The 19031-nt window shown below is 54.1% G+C and overlaps 1 protein-coding gene across 4 annotated transcripts in view; it reads left to right on the top strand.

Moving 5' to 3' along the window:
* Positions 1-19031, top strand: part of CNNM4 (cyclin and CBS domain divalent metal cation transport mediator 4) — a 37367-nt gene extending 18336 nt beyond the window's left edge. The window contains exons 2-8 of one of the 4 annotated variants that reach the window (XR_004475672.2): positions 8958-9101; positions 9393-9527; positions 10539-10708; positions 10970-11066; positions 16031-16212; positions 16527-17443; positions 18336-19031. Coding sequence is in view for 1 of the 4 variants with exons in the window: in XM_004277778.4 (XP_004277826.1) it covers positions 8958-9101; positions 9393-9527; positions 10539-10708; positions 10970-11066; positions 16031-16212; positions 16527-16724 (926 nt within the window). In the remaining 3 variants the exon portion in view is untranslated. Of the gene's footprint in view, positions 1-8957; positions 9102-9392; positions 9528-10538; positions 10709-10969; positions 11067-16030; positions 16213-16526 lie in introns of all 4 variants that reach the window. The other 3 variants (XR_004475671.2, XR_004475670.2, XM_004277778.4) reach the window with 3 other exon arrangements.

Below are 19031 nucleotides of genomic sequence, written 5' to 3'. Positions count from 1 at the left end.
CCGGACGGGCCGTGACTGCGTTGTCGTCTTGCTCGGGGTGGCTCGGCTTGTCGATCTCCTGGTCAGTCTCTAGAACCCCTTTTACGTGCAGACCCCTGTCTGTTTTGGCAAGTGGGCCCCAGTGTCTCCATTTCCATTTCTCTTTTCCATGCAGCTGTCCTCCTATCACTGTCTTTTTTTTTCTGCTTTACTCTGTTTTACCTTTTGTCTTGCCTTACATTTTCATTTCCTTCCTTTTAAAAACATAACCCGTTGGGGCTTCCCTGGTGGCGTAGTGGTTAAGAATCCGCCTGCCAACGCAGGGGACATGGGTTCGAGGCCTGGTCCGGGAAGATCCCACATGCCGTGGAGCAACTAAACCCGTGTGCCACAACTACTGAGCCTGTGCTCTAGAGCCCGCGAGCCACAACTACTGAGCCCACGCGCCTAGAGCCCGTGCTCCACAACGGGAGAGGCCACCGCAATGAGAGGCCTGTGCACCGCAGCGAGGAGTGGCCGCCGCTCGCTGCAACTGGAGAGGGCTGGCGCGCAGCAGCGAGGACCCAATGCAGCCAAAAATAAAATAAATAAATTTATCAAAACCAAACAAAAACATAACCCGCTATAATGCGGTATTTTCACTGGTGATATTCATTGGCTAGCTTGCCTGGCGGGCACCTGCTGTATATTGAGCCTCATCTGGACAAGGAGGCATGAGTCAAGAACCGCCCGGGTGAGTGTAAACCGGGACCCACACTGGGGAGGGCAATTGGGAGTTTTCTATCAAATTTGCCCTTTGACCTGTGACTCCACAACTATAAATGTATCTCGCGTGGGTCAAAAATGGTGGACATACAGGGATCATCCTTACAGCATTGTTTGCAGTAGAAATAAACCTGGCAACGATAACGTGTTCATCAGCAGAAGGGAGAGGGTCAGATCCACATCCACACTGGTGCCCACAATCCGAGCTCTCGGGCCACGGAGTGGGGAGCAGCTCTGCGCTCCAGTGACCTCTCTGAGGGCAACATGTGAGGTGCAGAAAAGTGTACCTTGTATTTTTAATTAAAATAAAAGTAATATATTTATTGTAGAAACTTTTAGAAAGGTGGAAAATGATTAAGAAATAAAAATCAAAGTCACCCTCATCCTACCACCGCAAATGTTTTTGTTGCGTTTTCTTCTAGTGAGTCAGCAATGAACTGTATTGCTTCTCCCCCTTAAAATGAGACATCCTTCTTCTCTTTTCTGATTATAAATGTAAAAATTAAGTAAAACATGTTGACTTTAAAATGCATCAAGCAAAAGCAAAAGAAACCAGTATTGCTCTTACTGTCCTGTTTTGTAACTTTCTGCTTTACACAAACAGTGAACCACCGTCTTTTAAAATAAATCTATATCTACATCAGCCTTTTTAGTGGCTGCAGTACTGTGTCATAAACCACACTGGGTGGACCCTCCTGGGCACACCTTGCACATGGCTTGGGCACTTCCTTTGTGCTAAGGTCTTTCCTAGAAGTGAAAGAAACGGAGTCCAAGGTCTTATACATTTTACATCTTGACGCATACTGCCAGGTCATGACGGAAAAATGTCGTTGTTCTCTCCAGTACCGCACTCTTTTAGTCACCACAGTCTTATATTTTAATTTATATTAAAATTAAGGACCTCCTCAGTGTTTTTTTTTAATTAAAAAAATTAAAAAAAATTTTCTCACTGTTCTTTTAAATTGCTTATTGATTAAACAACTTCCATCCGGCCCTCCCCAGTCCGGTCGGCCCTCTCTGCCCTGGATGCTCTGCAGTATTCTTTTTGCATGTAACTCTCCCACCCCCTTGGAGCTGAGTTGGGAGGGCTGTGCTCCGCCCCTCTGGTTCCTCTGTCACCCTGGCCCCTGGCTTCTTGCTGGGATGGGCCACGGCTCTTCCTGCTGGCTGCGGTCAGGCTATTAATCATCAGACTAATCCTGCCCTGGCCGGTGGAGGGCGGCGGAGGAGGGGGATTCCCAGGAAATCAGGGTGCCCGTTGTCTGCAAGTGCAGACTCATCGCCCAAGGCTATGTCTTGGGCAATGGGTCTGCACTTGGCAGGTGGCTGCCTGGCCAGCTCCTCTCCCCATGGGGGGTGCCTGAGAGCTCAGGGCCAGTCTTGGAACCTGGGATGGCAGGAGGTGGGACCTGCCGGGAGGCCAGCGAGGGAGGCCAGAGAGAGAGGCCAGAGAGAGATGCCAAGGACACCATCTTGGGTGGCGGTAATCCCACGTCTGATCTGGGGCCCCTGGATCTTCCCCATGAGAAAAGGCAACTGGAGCTGGCGAGCAGGGCCTCTCGGAGCCCTTGTGGACTTTGAAACTCAGCACCTAGTAATGTGTTTTTCTTATGATCTTTGAGAGACTATAAAGGTTTTTTACGGGGCGGGGGGAGGGGGGGAGGAGGACACAGCTGTTTGCTAAAATGGGCATTGTGGGCGGTGGAGGACTGGGCTTTCCAGGGCCCCTGGAGACCACCCCGTATGTTTCTAGCAGAGTTTGGAGCATCTGCTGTGCACCGGGCGAGGGATGGGGGGCTCGTGGAGAGAAGTGAATCACGGTGCAGGCCAGGCTGAGCTGCATCCTGGTCCTGGTCCGCGGGGAGCTGGATGCCAGGCAGCCGACGGCATAGCCCGCGGCCTTCCAAGTGCTGGGAAAGGAAGAACTGGGGCGGGGCGGCGCGGGGGCAGTGAGTGCCAACGGGCTGGTGGAAGGGTAAAGAGGTTGTTGAGGACTCAGGCAGGTCCTCCCTCTGCTTGCCCCCTCTTCCAGGTGGGAGAGGGCAGTGAAAGAGGCCCAGGCTTGCTGTCTGCATCTGCCGATCCCGCGGGGGTTTCTAGAGGCCTCGTGCAGCTTTCTGACCTGGACAAAGGCTGACAAGGGCGGAGAGGGCAAGCTTGCAGCCAGATGTGGCCCAGAGGTGACCTCAGGACAGCAATTTCAAGGTGCCTCCTTCCCTTCCCCACAGCCAGGTTGCCCCTTCCTAGCAGTGCTTGAATCTAGAAGGCTGAGGAAGCTCCAAGCCCTAGCAAAGCAGTGTGAGAGTATTTTTAAGAGTTTCTTTCTTTCTTATGTGTTTCTTTCTAATTATACCATTGTTATGGAAATTTTAGAATTTCTATTTAGGGAAGTATAAAAAAGAAAACAGAAACCATACTGAAACCCCCATACTGTTAGGTTAAACCATATGAATTGAAATTGTCTTTTTTTTTTTTTTTTGGTCAAAAATAGTGAAATATCAGCAATTTCATATGGGGCAGCCAAATATAATCATTTTGCTACATTGTCTCAGCCTTCTTTTCTTTGAATAAGGACTGCCTTGGAAAACGTGGGATTCTCAGCTTTTGGAGTAGATGTATCATGTCAATTTTCATGTTTCATTTCTCACCCCACTTCTCCCCCCAAAATCCAATTATCCAGTTGAATGGATACTAATAATCAAATGAGGTAACTCATTAAAATGAAATTCTATGTTAGATTTAAACTCCATACAATGAGAATCATAAATGTAAGTCCTAAGTTGATCCTCTTATTCTAAGTGATAAATCAGTTAATAGTAATTTCCGAATTACTGTTCAGAAGCTGCTTTTTTTTTTTAAAGTCATCACCCCCCGTTGCTTTTTTTAAAAAATATTTATTTATTTACTTGGTTGCACCGGGTCTTAGTTGCAGCTCGCCAGCTCCTTAGTTGTGGCACATGGGCTCCTTAGTTGTGGCATGCAGACTCTTAGTTGTGGCATGCATGTGGGATCTAGTTCCCTGACCAGGGATCGAACCTGGGCCCCTTGCATTGGGAGCATGGAGGTTTTTTTTTGTTTTCTTTTTTGTTTTTTCAGTACGCGGGCCTCTCACTGCTGCGGCCTCTCCCATTGCGGAACACAGTCTCCGGACGTGCAGGCTCAGCGGCCATGGCTCACGGGCCCAGCCGCTCCGCGGCATGTGGGATCTTCCCGGACCGGGGCATGAACCCGTGTCCCCTGCATCGGCAGGCGGACTCTCAACCACTGCGCCACCAGGGAAGCCCAAGGGAGCATGGAGTTTTAACCACTACGCCACCAGGGAAGTCCCTACAGAAACTTCTTGATTACTAAAATTCAGAATAATTCTTTGCCTAGTCTCTGTCCCTCTCCCCCTTCCCCCATTGGTTATGTTTCTTTTCCTAAGGCACATCCACATGAACTGTGTCATCCATTCCACAAATATTCATTGAACACCTACTGTGTGCTGCTTGCTGTTCTGAGTTTTGGGAACACAGACGACAGCCTCTGATATGATGGAGCTCTCAATCTAGTGGGAGAAGATGGTCCATAAAACGACAAACACAAGGAACAAGCATGTTCTATTTTTTTTAAAATTTATTTATTTTTGGCTGCGTTGGGTCTTCGTTGCTGTGCGCGGGCTTTCTCTAGTTGCGGTGAGCGGGGTCTACACTTCATTGCGGTGCGTGGGCTTCTTCTCATTGCGGTGGCTTCTCTTGTTGCAGAGCACAGGCTCTAGGCGCGTGGGCTTCAATAGTTGTGGCTCGCGGGCTCTAGAGCGCAGGCTCAGTAGTTGTGGCACACGGGCTTAGCTGCTCCGTGGCATGTGGGATTTTCCCGGACCAGGGCTCGAACCTGTGTCCCCTGCATTGGCAGGCGGATTCTTAACCACTCCACCACCAGGGAAGCCCTCTATTGTTTATTGTAGGTGATAAACTAAAGACAGGGTTGCGGGGCTGGAGGAAGTGTTGCCGTACTCAGTGAGGCCCTCTGGGTAGGCCAAGGTGACGTTTGAGCAGTGAAGGAAGACCCGAAGCAGGCTGAGTTGGGCAGGTGTGTGGGGGAGGAGCAGGCCAGGCTGAGGGAGCAGCCTTAGGAGTTTGAGGAAGAGCCAGGAGGCTGAGTGGCACAAGTGTGAGAGAGCAGGGCAGCAGGAGGGCTTTGGGCCCCAGGCCGCTGCGAGGAGTATGCTGTCTACCTGGAGTGAGACGGAGCCACTGAAGGGTTTGGGGCACAGCATGAGGTGACGTTATAACTTCTCCTGTAAGAGGGTCCCCCTTGCTGTGGTGTTGAGAGTAGACTCGGGTCCAGGATGAAGACTTGGGGTCTCACCCTCTGGGTGAGAGGAGGTGCACGTGGCTCAGCACGCGGCAGTAGCAGTGGAGGCTCCCAGAGGAGGTTGAATTCTGGGTGTCCGTTGCAGGCAGAGCCGATGGGATCCGCTGAGTGGGTTGGGTGTAGAAGGGTAGAGAAACAGAGGAATCAGGGACTTCCCTGGCGGTCCAGCGGTTAGGACTCCACGCTTCCACTGCAGGGGGCCTGGGTTTGAACCCTGGTTGGGGAACTAAGATTCCTCATGCCACACAGCATGGCCAGAGAAGAAAAGAAATAGAGGTGGCAAAGTTTATTCCCCCAGGGCCTCATCCACTGGATGGATGGAGATTGGGGAGGTCTGGAGGAAGGGCAGGAGCTAGGTTTTGGCCGACTTAAGTTCAGGATGTTAGACATCCACGTGGAGCTAGCTGTCAGCAAGCAGCTGGCTGGATATGTGAGTCTAGAGAGCACAGGCGAGGGCTGGGTTGCTCATACTTATTTGAGACGCCTTGACTTATAATTTGTATTTAAAGTCCAGAGGCAAGGGACCGGGTGCAAGGACTGAGCCCTGGGACCCTCTCTTCTCAAGGAGAAGCAGCAGCCCTGAGGTCAGATGAACACCAGGAGAGCCGTGTCCTGGAAGCCAAGGAGAAGGGAGGATTTCCAGGGGGAGGGAGAGAGTTGGCCCCTTGTCAGAGACTGTGGCCTGGGCAGGTCATCTGAGACTGAGACCCCACCGTTGGAGGTCATTGGTGACCTTGGCAAGAGAGGTTCTCTGACCAGGAGGGGAGATGGTTCTGCTACGACCCAAGAATGGCCCCTCTGGGCAGATATGGCCCAGGGTCCTGTGCCCGGGCCAGCAGAGGATGACTGACTGGCCCCCAGCCCAGCACCTTTGCATGGGGCCCAACTGGCCAGCCACAGTTAGTGCAGTGTTCCAAGCTCTTAGCCTGCAGAGCAGGGCTGGCCGTGGGCCATGCCCCAGGTTGCCTTACCTACAGGGTACCTGTCTGCAAGGTGCTGCCACTAGAGGGCGCCCACACCCACCAGTGGATTCCACAAACCAAGGTGCCCCAGAGAGGAGCAGGGAGGGGGCTGAGAGGGGCTCAAGGAATCTGCTCGTTTCATCCACAGGAGGGGCATTTCGGTCCTTCAGAGAAGCCACCCACCTTTCCCTGTGAGGCCCAGTGTGACCCGTGACTGTTTTGTGGGTCAGGACTTGTTCTGAGTCTGTGGGTTAATCAGAGGGTTCAGTGGGGACGGGGACGTTTTCTCAGATTACTGGAGCTGTGTCTTCTCTGCAGGCGCTCTGACTTCTGGGCTGTGAGCAAAGACCTGCGGACTGAGCCACACCCACCCTGTTCTCCGGGGCTCAGTCTGCGGCAGGTTAGGCATGGAGGGTCCTTGCTCACCCCCTCTCACCAGTTTCCCTTTGTTCGCTTTAATTTTGTTTTTCCCCCTTCATTTTTTCTCAATTAAAAAAAAAAACTGTAGAAGTAAAACATGCCTAGCAAGTAGAACGATATAGAAGGGTATAAAGTAAGGGATAACACGGCCCCTCCCTCAAACTCCACATATCCCCGAAGGTGGCCATGGTTATCTCCTCCAGACACTAACAGGGTAGTTTACACCTCACCGGCCCTCGCAGGCAGATGGCAGCACGCACTCTGTCCCGTTATAGCCTCTCCAGGGCTTCCTTCCACAACATGGTTCATCCAGCTGTGCCGCGTTCTCCCCAGAACAGCAGTGGCTCCTGTTAAGGACTGCTGCTCCATTGCTCTCGAGGTTTGAGGTTGTTAAAAAGAATGTTCTGATGAACCCCTTTGCTTGTTCTGTCTTTCTACGTTTTGAAAATTACATCCGTAGAGTAAGTTCCGACCCGTGGAATTTCCAAGTCTAAGCTTAGAGACCCTGAATTCTGAGACATGCCGCCAACTGGGCCTCCTGAAATGTGTGCCTGTTTACCTGCCCACCCACCAGAGTGCCTGTGGGGGCCTGCGTGTCTCCCCAGCACTGGGCGCTCCCAGCTTATTAGGGTGTGCCGTCTGGAAGCAGCAAAAGCTCCCTTGCTCTAATTCTGGTTCCCGCCTGCTACCACAGCTTAACTGGCTGCCCCAGGCCCCTCAGAGCATCCTTTCTGTCTCCAGAGAGCGCTCCTGCATGGGCAGCACTGACAGGTGAAGAGGCCGGGGGGCCGGACACCGGGGTTCTGGCCCTGACTGCCTGCTGCCTGCTGAGGACCTTGGCCGAGCTCTGGGTCTTGCCGGCTCAGCTCTGAAGACACTAGAAAGTTTTAATCGAGCCCATGGTTCTTCCTGGCAAAGCGCTGAAAGCCACGACTGGAAATAAGGATACCACAGTGACCGGCACCTTGTGCAAAAGTTTCACACACAAAACAACCAACCACACAGGGCTTCCCTAGTGGCGCAGTGGTTAAGAACCCGCCTGCCAATGCAGGGGACACGGGTTCGAGCCCTTGTCCAGGAAGATCCCACATGCCGCGGAGCAACTAAGCCCGTGCGCCACAACTACTGAGCCTGCGCTCTAGAGCCCGCGAACCGCAACTACTGAACCCGCGTGCCACAACTACTGAAGCCCGCGCACCTAGAGCCCGTGCTCCACAACAAGAGAAGCCACCGCAATGAGAAGCCCACGCACCGCAACGAAGAGTAGCCCCCGCTCACCGCAACTATAGAAAGCCCACGCACAGCAACAAAGACCCAATGCAACCAAAATAAATAAAAAATAAATTAATTAATTAAAACAAAACAAAACAAACAAAAAAAACCAACCACACAAACAAAAAAGGTACTTCCCCCCATGTGGTGTACTCTGCGATTTTTCACTTTATTTTTAAAAATGCTGGTCCCGAGAACTGGCATGTCTCTGTTCTCCCTCAGAGGCCCCTAGGAGTTACGGAGATGCATCCTGGGGCTGGGATTCCCCGAGGCCTTAGAGACCCGGAGAACATCCTCTGCGCACCGTGCGCTAGAGTCAGGGCTGAGACTGGGTCATGCAGGGGAAGCTGACTTGACCTTCACAGCTCTCCGGGCCTTCTCCCCTTAGGCTGCTCTAGACCCGTGTCCCCGTGTGTGGGTCACACAGTCCCGTTCAACCCAGAGTGGGGGCCGGGCCCTTTTTGGCTGTCACCCTGTCATTGTCACACGCTGGGGCGAGGGGCACGAGAGCAGTGTGGGACCCCAAAGGAGGGCCTGGGAAGCCCTGCCGCCCCACAGAGCTTCTGTGGAGGGTCCTTCCTCCCCATCCTCTGCCTCCTAACTTTCTTTCTTGCCTCCAAGGGTGGCCCTCCTCTAATTATAGTACCTGCCTGGCCTAATTATAGCCTGGGCTAATTTGTTAATGGCTTTGGGTACTGAGAGCCCTTGCCTTGGGCAGGATCAAGGCCCCTGGGTACACGCAGGGAAGTTTTGCCAGGGAGCACTGGATGAAGGGACGTGAGTGGCCTTTGAGGCCCATGGGGGGTGGCGTGGGCCCCCTGGGGAGCCCCATGTCCAGCTGGTGCACGCAGGGCTCTGACCAATGCTGCCTCTGTCCACGAGTTGTCAGGGTGGGTCTCTCCCCTTTCCAGGGGTCCCAGGAGCCCCTGGTGCACGGCACCAGGCAGGGCCTTGCCGTTTTCATTCTATTTAAACAAATGGTCCTTAATTAAATGCCTTTAAATTGAAAAATACTTTTGGTTTTCCTCTCCATGAAAGCAATGTCTGTTTGCAATAGAAGCTTCAGGAAATGCACAAAAGGGAAAAAAGGCCGCTCATGACCCCACCCCAGTGACTTATGACCCCAAATGTGTTAACTTTTGGTCGAGGAGTCTCATGACTGGTCCCTCTGCTCTTGTTTGACTCATTATATTGTCCCCGCAGGGAAGTCCCACCTGGCCATCGTGCAGAAGGTGAACAACGAGGGCGAAGGTGACCCCTTCTACGAGGTGCTGGGCCTGGTCACCCTGGAGGACGTCATCGAGGAGATCATCAAGTCCGAGATCCTGGACGAGTCTGATATGTACAGTGAGTCCCCTTCCCACCCTGCCCTGCTCTGCTCTGCTCAGACTGGCACCTGCTGTCCCCAGGCGGGAAGGCCGCCGTGGGGACGGGAGGCTGGGCGCCAACCAGGGCTGCTCGGAGCGTCCGCAGGAGCCGCCTTTCTTCCTCCCAGCATTTGTGTCTCAGCGCAGACACTGCTGCTTCTGCTTCTGGTGGAAGAAGGGCCCGTGGAGCTGGGAGTCGGCGGGTGGGTACCAGTCTGTTCCCCGGTCCTTGGGGGATGCTGTTCTCAGTTCCAGATTCCTTCTCTTGCAGCTGACAACCGAAGCCGGAAACGGGTATCTGAGAAGAACAAGCGTGACTTCTCAGCCTTCAAGGATGCTGACAATGAACTCAAGGTGAAAATTTCTCCTCAGCTACTTCTGGCTGCTCATCGCTTCCTGTCCACGGGTAAGAGCATGAGGGGGGCCTTCGGGTGTCGGTGGGATACAGCCCCGGAGGGAGACGTACTGGGCCTCTGGTTACTCCTCCCCAGGGGACAAGGGCTACAGCAGATGAAGGGCCTGGGGCACATGCGCCTGCCTCTGGAAGGGGGCGAGGTGTTTTCCTTCCATCCCCACCGAAGATCCCTGCGGTTTGTTTTCCCCGTTAGTGGGCTGCTGCTACAAACTTCCAGGAACCATCCGGCTTTGTTTTGGCTGTTTTGTGCTGGGAGGACCTGAGGTGGGCACCGGGCTCCCCGTTGAGGAGGGAGAAGGAGACCCTTCCATATGCCCCCTCCCCCTGGGTACAGCCCACAGCCCTGCATGCTCATCCTCTCTGAGCGTCTGGATCCAGCTCCCTTCTCATCTCTCTGCCTCCCCTCTGCCTGCATCTGCTGGGCCCCTCGGGACCTGACTTCTAGGTCAATGACTTTTCTCTCTTCTCACCCCTGACTCAAAGCTCCCTTGGAGACCCGGGTGATTGATTAGGAAAACGCCCGCCTGCTCTGTCCTCTCCCCTCAGTCTGACTTCCTTCCCAGCCCTCACTTGCTAAAGCTGTGATCCTTCCCTCTCCTGTGCTTTTCCTGCCGGGCTATTGATGACATGGATACTGACAGTAGTGATAGTCACGTTTATTAGGCACTTCGCATGTGGCAAGCGTGTGTCTAAGTGTCCTACGTCTGTTATCCCATTTCACCAAACAGCAACCCCATGAAGTTTTAAATCCCTATTTTACAGATGAGGAAACTGAGGCACGGGTGAAGGAGTTTGCCTGAGGTCATGTTTTATTAGTGCAGGAGCCACTGTCCAGGCCCAACCAGTGACAGACCTGCATGTACTGAGGCCGGAGCCAAGGTCATGCCCTCCGGGGAGGCAGGGCCAGGCAGTGAGGAGCCGTCCAGCACAGCAGTGACCGTGTTCCAGGCACTGCCCCGCCCAGCCTGGCCTCACGTGAAATCCTCCTCTCTCCTCCTCCAGAGGTTCCCCAGTTCAGCCCCTCTCTGATATCGGAGAAGATCCTGCTGCGGCTGCTTAAGTACCCAGACGTCATTCAGGAGCTCAAGTTCGATGAGCACAACAAGTACTACGTCCGCCATTACCTGTACACCCGCAACAAGCCGGCTGACTACTTCATCCTCGTCCTGCAGGTGCGCCTGCCCCGCCCTGCCCTCCGTGCCCGAGCCGCCCTCTCACCTGCTTTCCTGCCCTGAGACTCTGCTCCCCGTTGCCGGTCCTCCGCCTGCAAGGCCACCGTTGAGCCCCTGGGTCTCCAGGGCTCTGGAACTAGCTCCTCCACGGGGCCCACAGCCCTGTTCACTCCTCGCGTCTCCCTCGTGCCTCAGGCTTTTTCTTCCCAGGTGTTTTTTCCTTCTCAACTCTGTTTGTAACCCTGACCCGTGTTCTTTCAGGGGAAGGTGGAGGTGGAGGCCGGGAAGGAGAACATGAAGTTTGAGACGGGCGCCTTCTCCTACTACGGGACCATGGCCCTGTCCTCGTCCCCCTCTGGTGAGTCTCTGGGCTATGTCTGGGCCGCCCTCCAGCACTCCTGGAGGGGGAGAGACTCGGACTGGCCCCCCAGAACCTAGGGCCTCCTAGAAGGGTCATAACCCAGGTGGCTCGGGGGAGAGGAGGCCAGCGAGGGCCAGAGCTGCCAGGGCCTCGGGGAAGTGGCCTGGAAGAGCAGTGACTCGCCCCTTGGGACCGGGTTCAGAGAGTGGAGGGAAGAGATGAGGGGATTCTGACGAAAGCCCGGAGGGAGCTGAGAGCGTGTTCTGAGGTGGTGAGACCAGCCCACCAGGAGATGAGGAAGAGGGTGGATATGAGTCAGGGAGCCGCAGGAAGTTGGCGGCATTTGCTTGCCATATGAAGCAGGAGGCCGTTAGCGGCCCTTGAGCAGGCGGTCCTGTGACAGCAGAGTGGGCCGACTGGGCAAGCGGGCCACAGTGGCCCTCCTTAGCCGTGACGGCGGGAGGCCAGTTGAGAGGGAGGCAGGTGGAGGGAGGCTGCAGGGCCTCACTTGGGAAGACTGGGCCAGGGGAGTCAGGGTGGGGGAAGGGGGCCCATGGCTCCCGTGTTTGGAGGCCAGGCCAGGGCCTGGTTTTCGGCCCGCAGTTTGCAGATGGCTTCGGCTTTTCAGGGGGCTGAGCCACTGCCTTTTGGTTAAGGGGCCGTTCTGATGGAATAAAGGGACCTGGGGGCAAAGAAAGGACTGGACAGCCTCTGAGAAGGGCCACTGGCCACCCCGGCGCCCTCTGCTTCTCCAGTCCTGGGTGGCTCAGGCTCCCCTTGCTGGAGGGGGTGCCCTGCAGACAAGGCCCGAGTCTCGCCCGGCTCAGCTCCTCGCCAGTTGTGTGACCCCTCCGGCCCCAGGTTGCTGCGGGCTGGACAGTGAAAGTCTGCTTTGGTGCCGGGGACAGGCACATGGTGAGGGGGCTGCTGCAGCTCCTGGGGAGCCTCGATGCTGTGCCTGTTACTGTCCTTTGACAAAGAGGACCCCCATGTGGGGGGCTGGGCACCCGTGCATACTGACACAGCTCAGCTCCTCCACCAGCGTGAACAGGCTCCTGGGGGAGGGGAGTGGGAAACAAGGCTGCAGAGCTGGGTTTTGGAACAGGTGGCCCCTGCCCAGGTGCCTCAGGCCTGGGGAGGACTTCTCTGCCCCTCCTGAGAGCACCTCTTGCGGTCCAGCTTGGGGAAATCTTGTGCAGCAGGGCACACAGTCACGGGACGTCCCTCCAAGCACCCTTTCTCTGCAGCCATGCCTCAGAGCCTGGTTAGGGTCCTGGGCTCTGTCTTTTGATGTGGAGGCCCCAGGTTCCCACTTGCAGTGGCTGGAAGGGAGGGGAGATGACTTCCGGGGGCTATGGGCACACTCCACCAGCTTCTGCCCTTCTCTGATCAGGGCTCTGGTCAGCTCTGAGCACCCTCCCCGTCAGGGCCGGGTCCCCTTTACTGTTGTGCCCCCTCTCTGCTCGAGGGAACCTGGCCCCCAGCAAGTCTGCTTCTCCATCCTGTTCCTGTGGCTCCACGCCCACCCCACCCATCACTGACCTTTTCCTCTTTTGCTCCAGTGCCTTCCACCCTGGTCAGGTGTCCGCCTGGCAAGCGGAACTCCCTGCTCTCCCGGCTCTCAGGTAACATGGCATGGCTGGAGAATTTGCACTGCCACCTGCCGCCTGAGCCCTCACACTGCAGCTGCACTAACCGCTCCCAGCAGGCACTGGGGGCCCCGCCCCCCGCCCAGCACCTGTGCCATCCCACCTGTTCACACTTGTGGGCCAGCCTGACCAGTGCTAGCTGTGCTTGGCCTGGGGCCCAATTACTATGTGCCTTTGCCCAGGTCCTGGAAGGGTTTCCCCAGAGGTCCTTCAGTCTTTGAGAAGAGACACAAACGCCTGCAGGTGACAGGCTGGGAGTAGAGGGTGGCTCCCGGCCAGGCCAAGTGAGCCCAGCTGCTCAGGGCCACTCACAGGCCTCAGCAGGATGACTTGTCACCCCATCAGCTTTCTCTAAAAAACTTTCCAGCTTTCCTCACAGGCTTTGGTTTTCATTCTTTGGCTGCTGGTTCCACCTGCCAGGGGGAGGCAGCAGCTGGGTGCTTAGAAGTGTGGCTGCAGTCATACTGCCCTGGTTGAATGGGGTCTCCGTAGACACCAGCTAAATGATTCCGGGAGCTGACTTACCTTTTCTGAGTCTTGGTTTCCTCCTGTGAAATGGGAGCAATACATGTGCCCACTTCTTAGAATTGTTGGCAGCAGTGAGAGAATTGATATAAAATGTTTAGTTAGAGCTCAGTTACTGTTTGTTTTTTCTCTGCTACAACCAAAATGTGACATTCCAATCAGAAAGTGTTTAGGAAAATTCCAAAAGCCACAGAAACATGCTGTTTCTGGCCTTTGATATGTCACACTCCCGAGCCTTGTCCCAGGGTCGGTGGGAACTGTGTTGGCCCCAGAATCACTCAGTTCGAGGGATTCCTATCCCATGTATACTGCGGCGGCAGAGGTCCTGATGTCAGGATTCTGGCCTGGGCTGCTGAGCCCGGAGGAGAAGAGCATTACGAGTGTCTTTGAGCTCTGGTCTCAGTGCATAACTTAGAGAAGGTCCCTGGGTCCCAGCAGTGCTAAAAACCTATCACTTCAGTCAACTGTTTCCCCTATTATGTTTGTACAGCTGGGGTTTTTTCCATCTTAAATGTACAAAAACACACTTTTTAAAATTGATCCTCTTTAAAAAAAAAAAAAAGTAAAAAGGTGATTTAGAAGTCACTTGTCCCGTTCAAACACAGCCAACTTTTGGCAGTGATGGGAAGTACAAAGCAATTAATGGTCTTTGAGCAGGGGGCTGTCTGATGAGAACAGAATGGGCCATGTCAGCCCTCACTGGCCAACCCCTCAGCCTCACTCTCCTCTTCTGCTCTTGCTTCTGTCTCATAGATGGCCGGGAGTTGATGCACACATGGTTTGAATCCTGATGTCTTTACCTAATATGGGAACCGAGACACTTTTCCATAAGCTTTCTAGTTAGAGCTACACAGAGTTTCGCCAAGCAGGTGTGCCTTCATTTGGTTTTTTTCCCCCTTATGCATATTCATGGGGGTCTATATTCTAAGTATAACAGCATGATGTAAACCTCTTTACGGAAAAACTTCTTCTGTATTTAAGATTATGTCCTTAGAATATTCTTCCAGAAATGGACTTACCAAGTCAACCCCCCTGTTTTTTTGTTTTGTTTTGTTTTAATCATAAAAGAGTAACACAGCTTATTTAGAAAATTGGGAAGGTGGAAAAAAATCTTAAGAAAATTAAGAAGCATCATAATTTCATTATTCAGAAACAAACACTTCATATTTTGTTAGATTTCTAGACCTCTGTTTTTAATAGGCCATGTGACTAATTTATGTTGGTTTAAATTCAGTTCCTGTTCCTGGAGTGTTAATAAGCATTAATTAAAAGCATTCTATCATCCAAATAATTAATGTCAAATATTAAGCAATATCCCTAGTGTTTCTGGTCTTTGCTAGAACTTAATCAGAGGTGTTGCTTAAGTTAGAATGAGTGATACATGCACATGGTCCTCTAGTGGTTGTATACCACCTAATCATAGACTATCCAGACTGTATTTTCCTGGTTTTATGAATGAAACTCAAACGTAGAGTATTACTCAATTCAGTCGCACTTGGTTCAGCCACCCAGATTCAATGGTTGCTCTTTTCACTGGTCTGTTTGTTAGAATAGCTGACTCAGTAGTTAGTAACTTACTAGTTAACTAAGCAAATCAGCTTAGTCCATGTCCTGTTCATTTAAAACAAGCCAGTACGCCTCCACAGTTAACTTCTTGGTGCATTTCATTGTTTTCTGAGTGTTCCCCAAAATACGAGCTAATGATGTACAATAATGTGTGTGCCCTTCCTTTTCCAAAATAAGGAGCTGGTTCCTTCCTCGTTGGAGGTTGAGCCATTCCCCTTGCCTGGTTTCAGTCGACCGAATGGAGGCCTGTGCTTCCCCTAGTGGCGGGAAGAGGCACTGCCACCGCTACCCCAGGCTCTGCCTCATGGGAGGGGGACTGAGACCCAGCCCCCAGACACCCCAGAGTGGGAAGCCTGGAGCTCTGGGGCCTCTAGGTTCCTCTGAGAGGAACCTGCTGCACCCCACCCCCCTGCCAGACTGGCTGGGCTCAGCAGACACAGGGCAGGACTGTTCCACACACAACAGGTTATGTGCAGAGCACACTTTTGAGCTCTTACGAGCATTTTGAGATGTGAGCAGGGTGTCATGTTGGGGGGTGTATGACGTGTGGTGAGAGAGTGCAAACTGTAGGTTCTTCCTTTGCATATAATTTAAAAGTATGCAGTTTGGGCTTCCCTGGTGGCGCAGTGGTTGAGAGTCCGCCTGCTGACGCAGGGGACACGGGTTTGTGCCCAGTCTGGGAAGATCCCACATGCCGTGGAGCGGCTGGGCCCGTGAGCCATGGCCGTTGGGCCTGCGCGTTCGGAGCCTGTGCTCCGCAACAGGAGAGGCCACAACAGTGAGAGGCCCGCGTACCGCAAAAAAAAAAAAAAAAAGTATGCAGTTTATGTCCCTTGACAGAAGCTGTCATCGAGACAGGGACAGTGGCTCCTCTGCCATGCTGGGGTCATCACTGTGTCACCCTTGTCTGATCAGCTGTTGGGGAAATGAGGGGTTTTGTAGCCATAAACTTTCTGTGTCTCTGGTTTTTGTTTTCTGTTTTGTTCATCTGTTTGGGTAGACTTTTAATTCTTACTGCACCACAGTCCTAAACAAACTAGCTCATTGGCATTGATGAGGTCAGACCTTCTGCAGGCAGAGCTTCCGTTCGTTTGTGCCCGAGAGCCACTTCCCACTGCCGGTGGGGGCACTACTGCCCGGGTGTCCGTGGACAAGGTTGGACGGGAGGCTGTGAGCGGCACCAGGCTGGCCCCCGGCCTGACAGCCTCTCTCCCTCCACAGACCGCTCCCCACCCCACCCCGCACCCCTCAGCCGCTCGGCCTCCCTCAGCTACCCGGACCGCTCAGAAACGGCGTCGAGCACGGCCCCCTTGGCAGGCAGCAGCCAGTTCGGCAGCTCCATCCTGGGCCAGTACACCTCCGACTTCAGCGTCCGGGCGCTCATGGACCTCCAGTACATTAAGGTGAGCGCTCCCCATGGCCCTCTTCCCAGGCAGCACCATCTTCCTCATCCTGGGCGTCTGGATCACTCTGCGTCTCACCGGCAGCTTCTTTCTTTCATCCACCACACCCAGCACGGAGGGCCTGGGATGCATGTCCCTCCTGCTCTAGCTCCTCACTCTTTGGTCACCACCCCCCCCACTCCGACCCCTGGGTCACGCCCTCTCTCCTGGACTCACAGCCTCCCTCTTGGCTGCCCGTTTCTCCGGGTCTCCTGTAGGGTTGGCCCCCCCGGCCCTGCTGTCGGTGAACCAGGCCGTCCCGCTTCCCCCTGCAGATCACCCGGCAACAGTACCAGAATGGGCTGCTGGCCTCACGCATGGAGAACTGCCCCCAGTTCCCCCCGGATGGGTGCACCATCTGTACCGAGAACTTGACCGACAAGTCCGAGCTGCCCCTGGTGGACGAGACCACGACTCTCCTGAACGAGCGCAACTCCTTGCTGCACAGAGCCTCCCTCGAGGGCGCCATCTGACGGGAGGGCCCGGGGTCCCCCGCCAGCCCCGCGGGGGCCTCCCCAGTGGGCCCACACGAAGACAGGGAGCCTGTTAGGCCGGAAGGGGTACAGATAGCCTGTCTGACTGAGCAGCCAGATGGCCCCCGACGCGAGGGGGATCTGGCCTCCGACAGGGACCTCTGAACAGCTCCGAGCTGGCGGCTGCCCACCCTGGACTGTGGGGCAATGGGCCGGCGACCAGGAGCGCTTCTAAACTAGGCTCATCTCACCTCTTTTTAATACCATATGGGGAAGGGAAGACAGGGTTAAGGAACTTTATTTAAAAACAATTTTTTTTTTTTTCCCACAAAAACTTTAAAAGGGGTAGGGTTTCTCACCCCGGGAAGCGATAGCCATAATCTGCTCGCAGCCGGGACTTTTTGGCTATGTCCCTGACTCAGGAAGCCTCCTCTTTCTGCTTCTCCTCCGCCTCCTCCAGAGATGGCATCCCACGGGCCTGCTGGAGGAAGGTTTTCCCTTGGGAGGGAAGAAAGTTCTTCCCAGGAAGCAAAGAACCAAATAGTGCTGAGAACAATTGCCCGGACACGCGCTGAGGCTCGCCTGGTGTCACCGAGGCCGAGGGATTCTGGGAACCGTGATCAGGGACGTGACACTCGCAACTGCGGAGAGGAGCACTCCTCCTCCTGGTAATCGCTGGACCCAGGAATCTCCTAGAACTCTGCTGATGGGCTCTCCTGGTGAGTTGGGCTCCGTTGAGGACTCTCGCCCCGTCCCTCATATCTGCCCCTCTGGACAACTCTCCCCTTGTAATGGGGCTGAGTTCAAGTGTTAGGCAGGGTCTCACACCTTTAAGATTGCTAACCCCTGCTCCCCAGGCCCTGACCTCACTTTCACCAAAGGTTTTCCCCAGGCTGGGGGAGCGACTGCTTTAGAGGGGACTTGTCTGAGATGCTCCTTTCGGGGCCAGGAGGGAACCTGGTCATGGGCATCTACGTCGTTAGCAATTCGTTCCATCCCCCTTCCCACCCCACAGCGAAAGTCAGGTCTCAGTCACTGACCCACCAAGCCCTTCTTTCCGGACTCCCGGTTTCTAATCCAAAACCCCAGTGCCTCTTAGAGACTGAGGACAAGAGGACGTTGTAGGAAGCCAACCTAAGCAGGTCCTTCATGCCCTTTCCTCTGTGGCTGAGGCTCACCTGGCTTTGTTCACGCACTTACAGATCTAACTAAAAGGCACACAGCTGGCAGCCCCGTCTTCCCCACGTGTGTGTTATCCTAGTGTGAGATGTCGTCCTGGCCTTTGCTGAAGCTCGTGGTCCTGGGCGCTCAGAGCCCCAGCCCCACGCACAGTCCTGCCCCAGCACCTTTTCCCTGCGCTGCAGGCTTCCCACCATCGGGGAGGCTGTAGGACCAAGGTCCAAGGTGGCCCTTTGGTTGGGTGGAACAGTTGCTGGGGGGGCGGGGGGGGGCCCAAGATCAGGCGAGGGAGACTCCACAGGCCTTCCTGAGTGTTACTTATTCACTCCTTTCCTCAGCCTGTGAGTCCTGTTACCCCAAGTGCTCTGTTGGGGACCAGGAAATGTCTTGCACCAAGTATACTGGCCCCTGGTCATTTTAAAGTTCTTCCAGACACAGAATTGATTCCTACAAGTCTGCAGAGAAGGTGGTGACAGCCATGGGTTCTCAAGCCATAAGGAAAAAAGACACCAGACCTTTGGCCCCCGTTGGGGCCTGAAAACCCCTCAGTTTTCTCCAGAAGCAGCTTGCTTTCCGAGTCCACACAGGGGCTCGCAGAGCTGTGTTCCTGGGACCTGAGTGCCAGGTGGAGCAGACTCACGGCCTGAACCGAGTGTGTGTGAAGCCAAAGGAGCAGGTGCACACACTTCCACGGCTACCTCTTTGCACGCACAGTTACTTTCAAGAGATGGTCCCACCTCCCCTCCTCTTCCCGTCCCCATTTATAATCACTTTGTGCAGAGGGTCATGATTATTTCCACATATTACTGGTCCGATGACTTCCTCCTCCCAGTGCAATTTTTCACTTCCTATTCCAATCTCTCGTTCCTGGGCTGAGCAGTACCCTGACCTGGCCCAGCCCTGCGTGTCTTCCCGTGGAAGGGAGACCTTCGCAAACGGCCCCTGGATGGGTAGGCGAGTTACAGCCACCGTAGCAAATAACTCATATTTATTTTGCATAAGATTTTAATTTGTATATTTTTGTGATTTATTTTGGCATTGTTATGAGTTTGACTCTCGGGGAGTTTTGTTGTTATGACTCTTGTGTCTTTTGTCACAAAACAATGATAATATTTGCTAAACGATATA

The sequence above is a fragment of the Orcinus orca genome, chromosome 13 (assembly GCF_937001465.1).
Source record: "Orcinus orca chromosome 13, mOrcOrc1.1, whole genome shotgun sequence".
Taxonomy (NCBI): domain Eukaryota; kingdom Metazoa; phylum Chordata; class Mammalia; order Artiodactyla; family Delphinidae; genus Orcinus; species Orcinus orca.
This window is presented reverse-complemented; position numbering and strand designations above follow the sequence as displayed.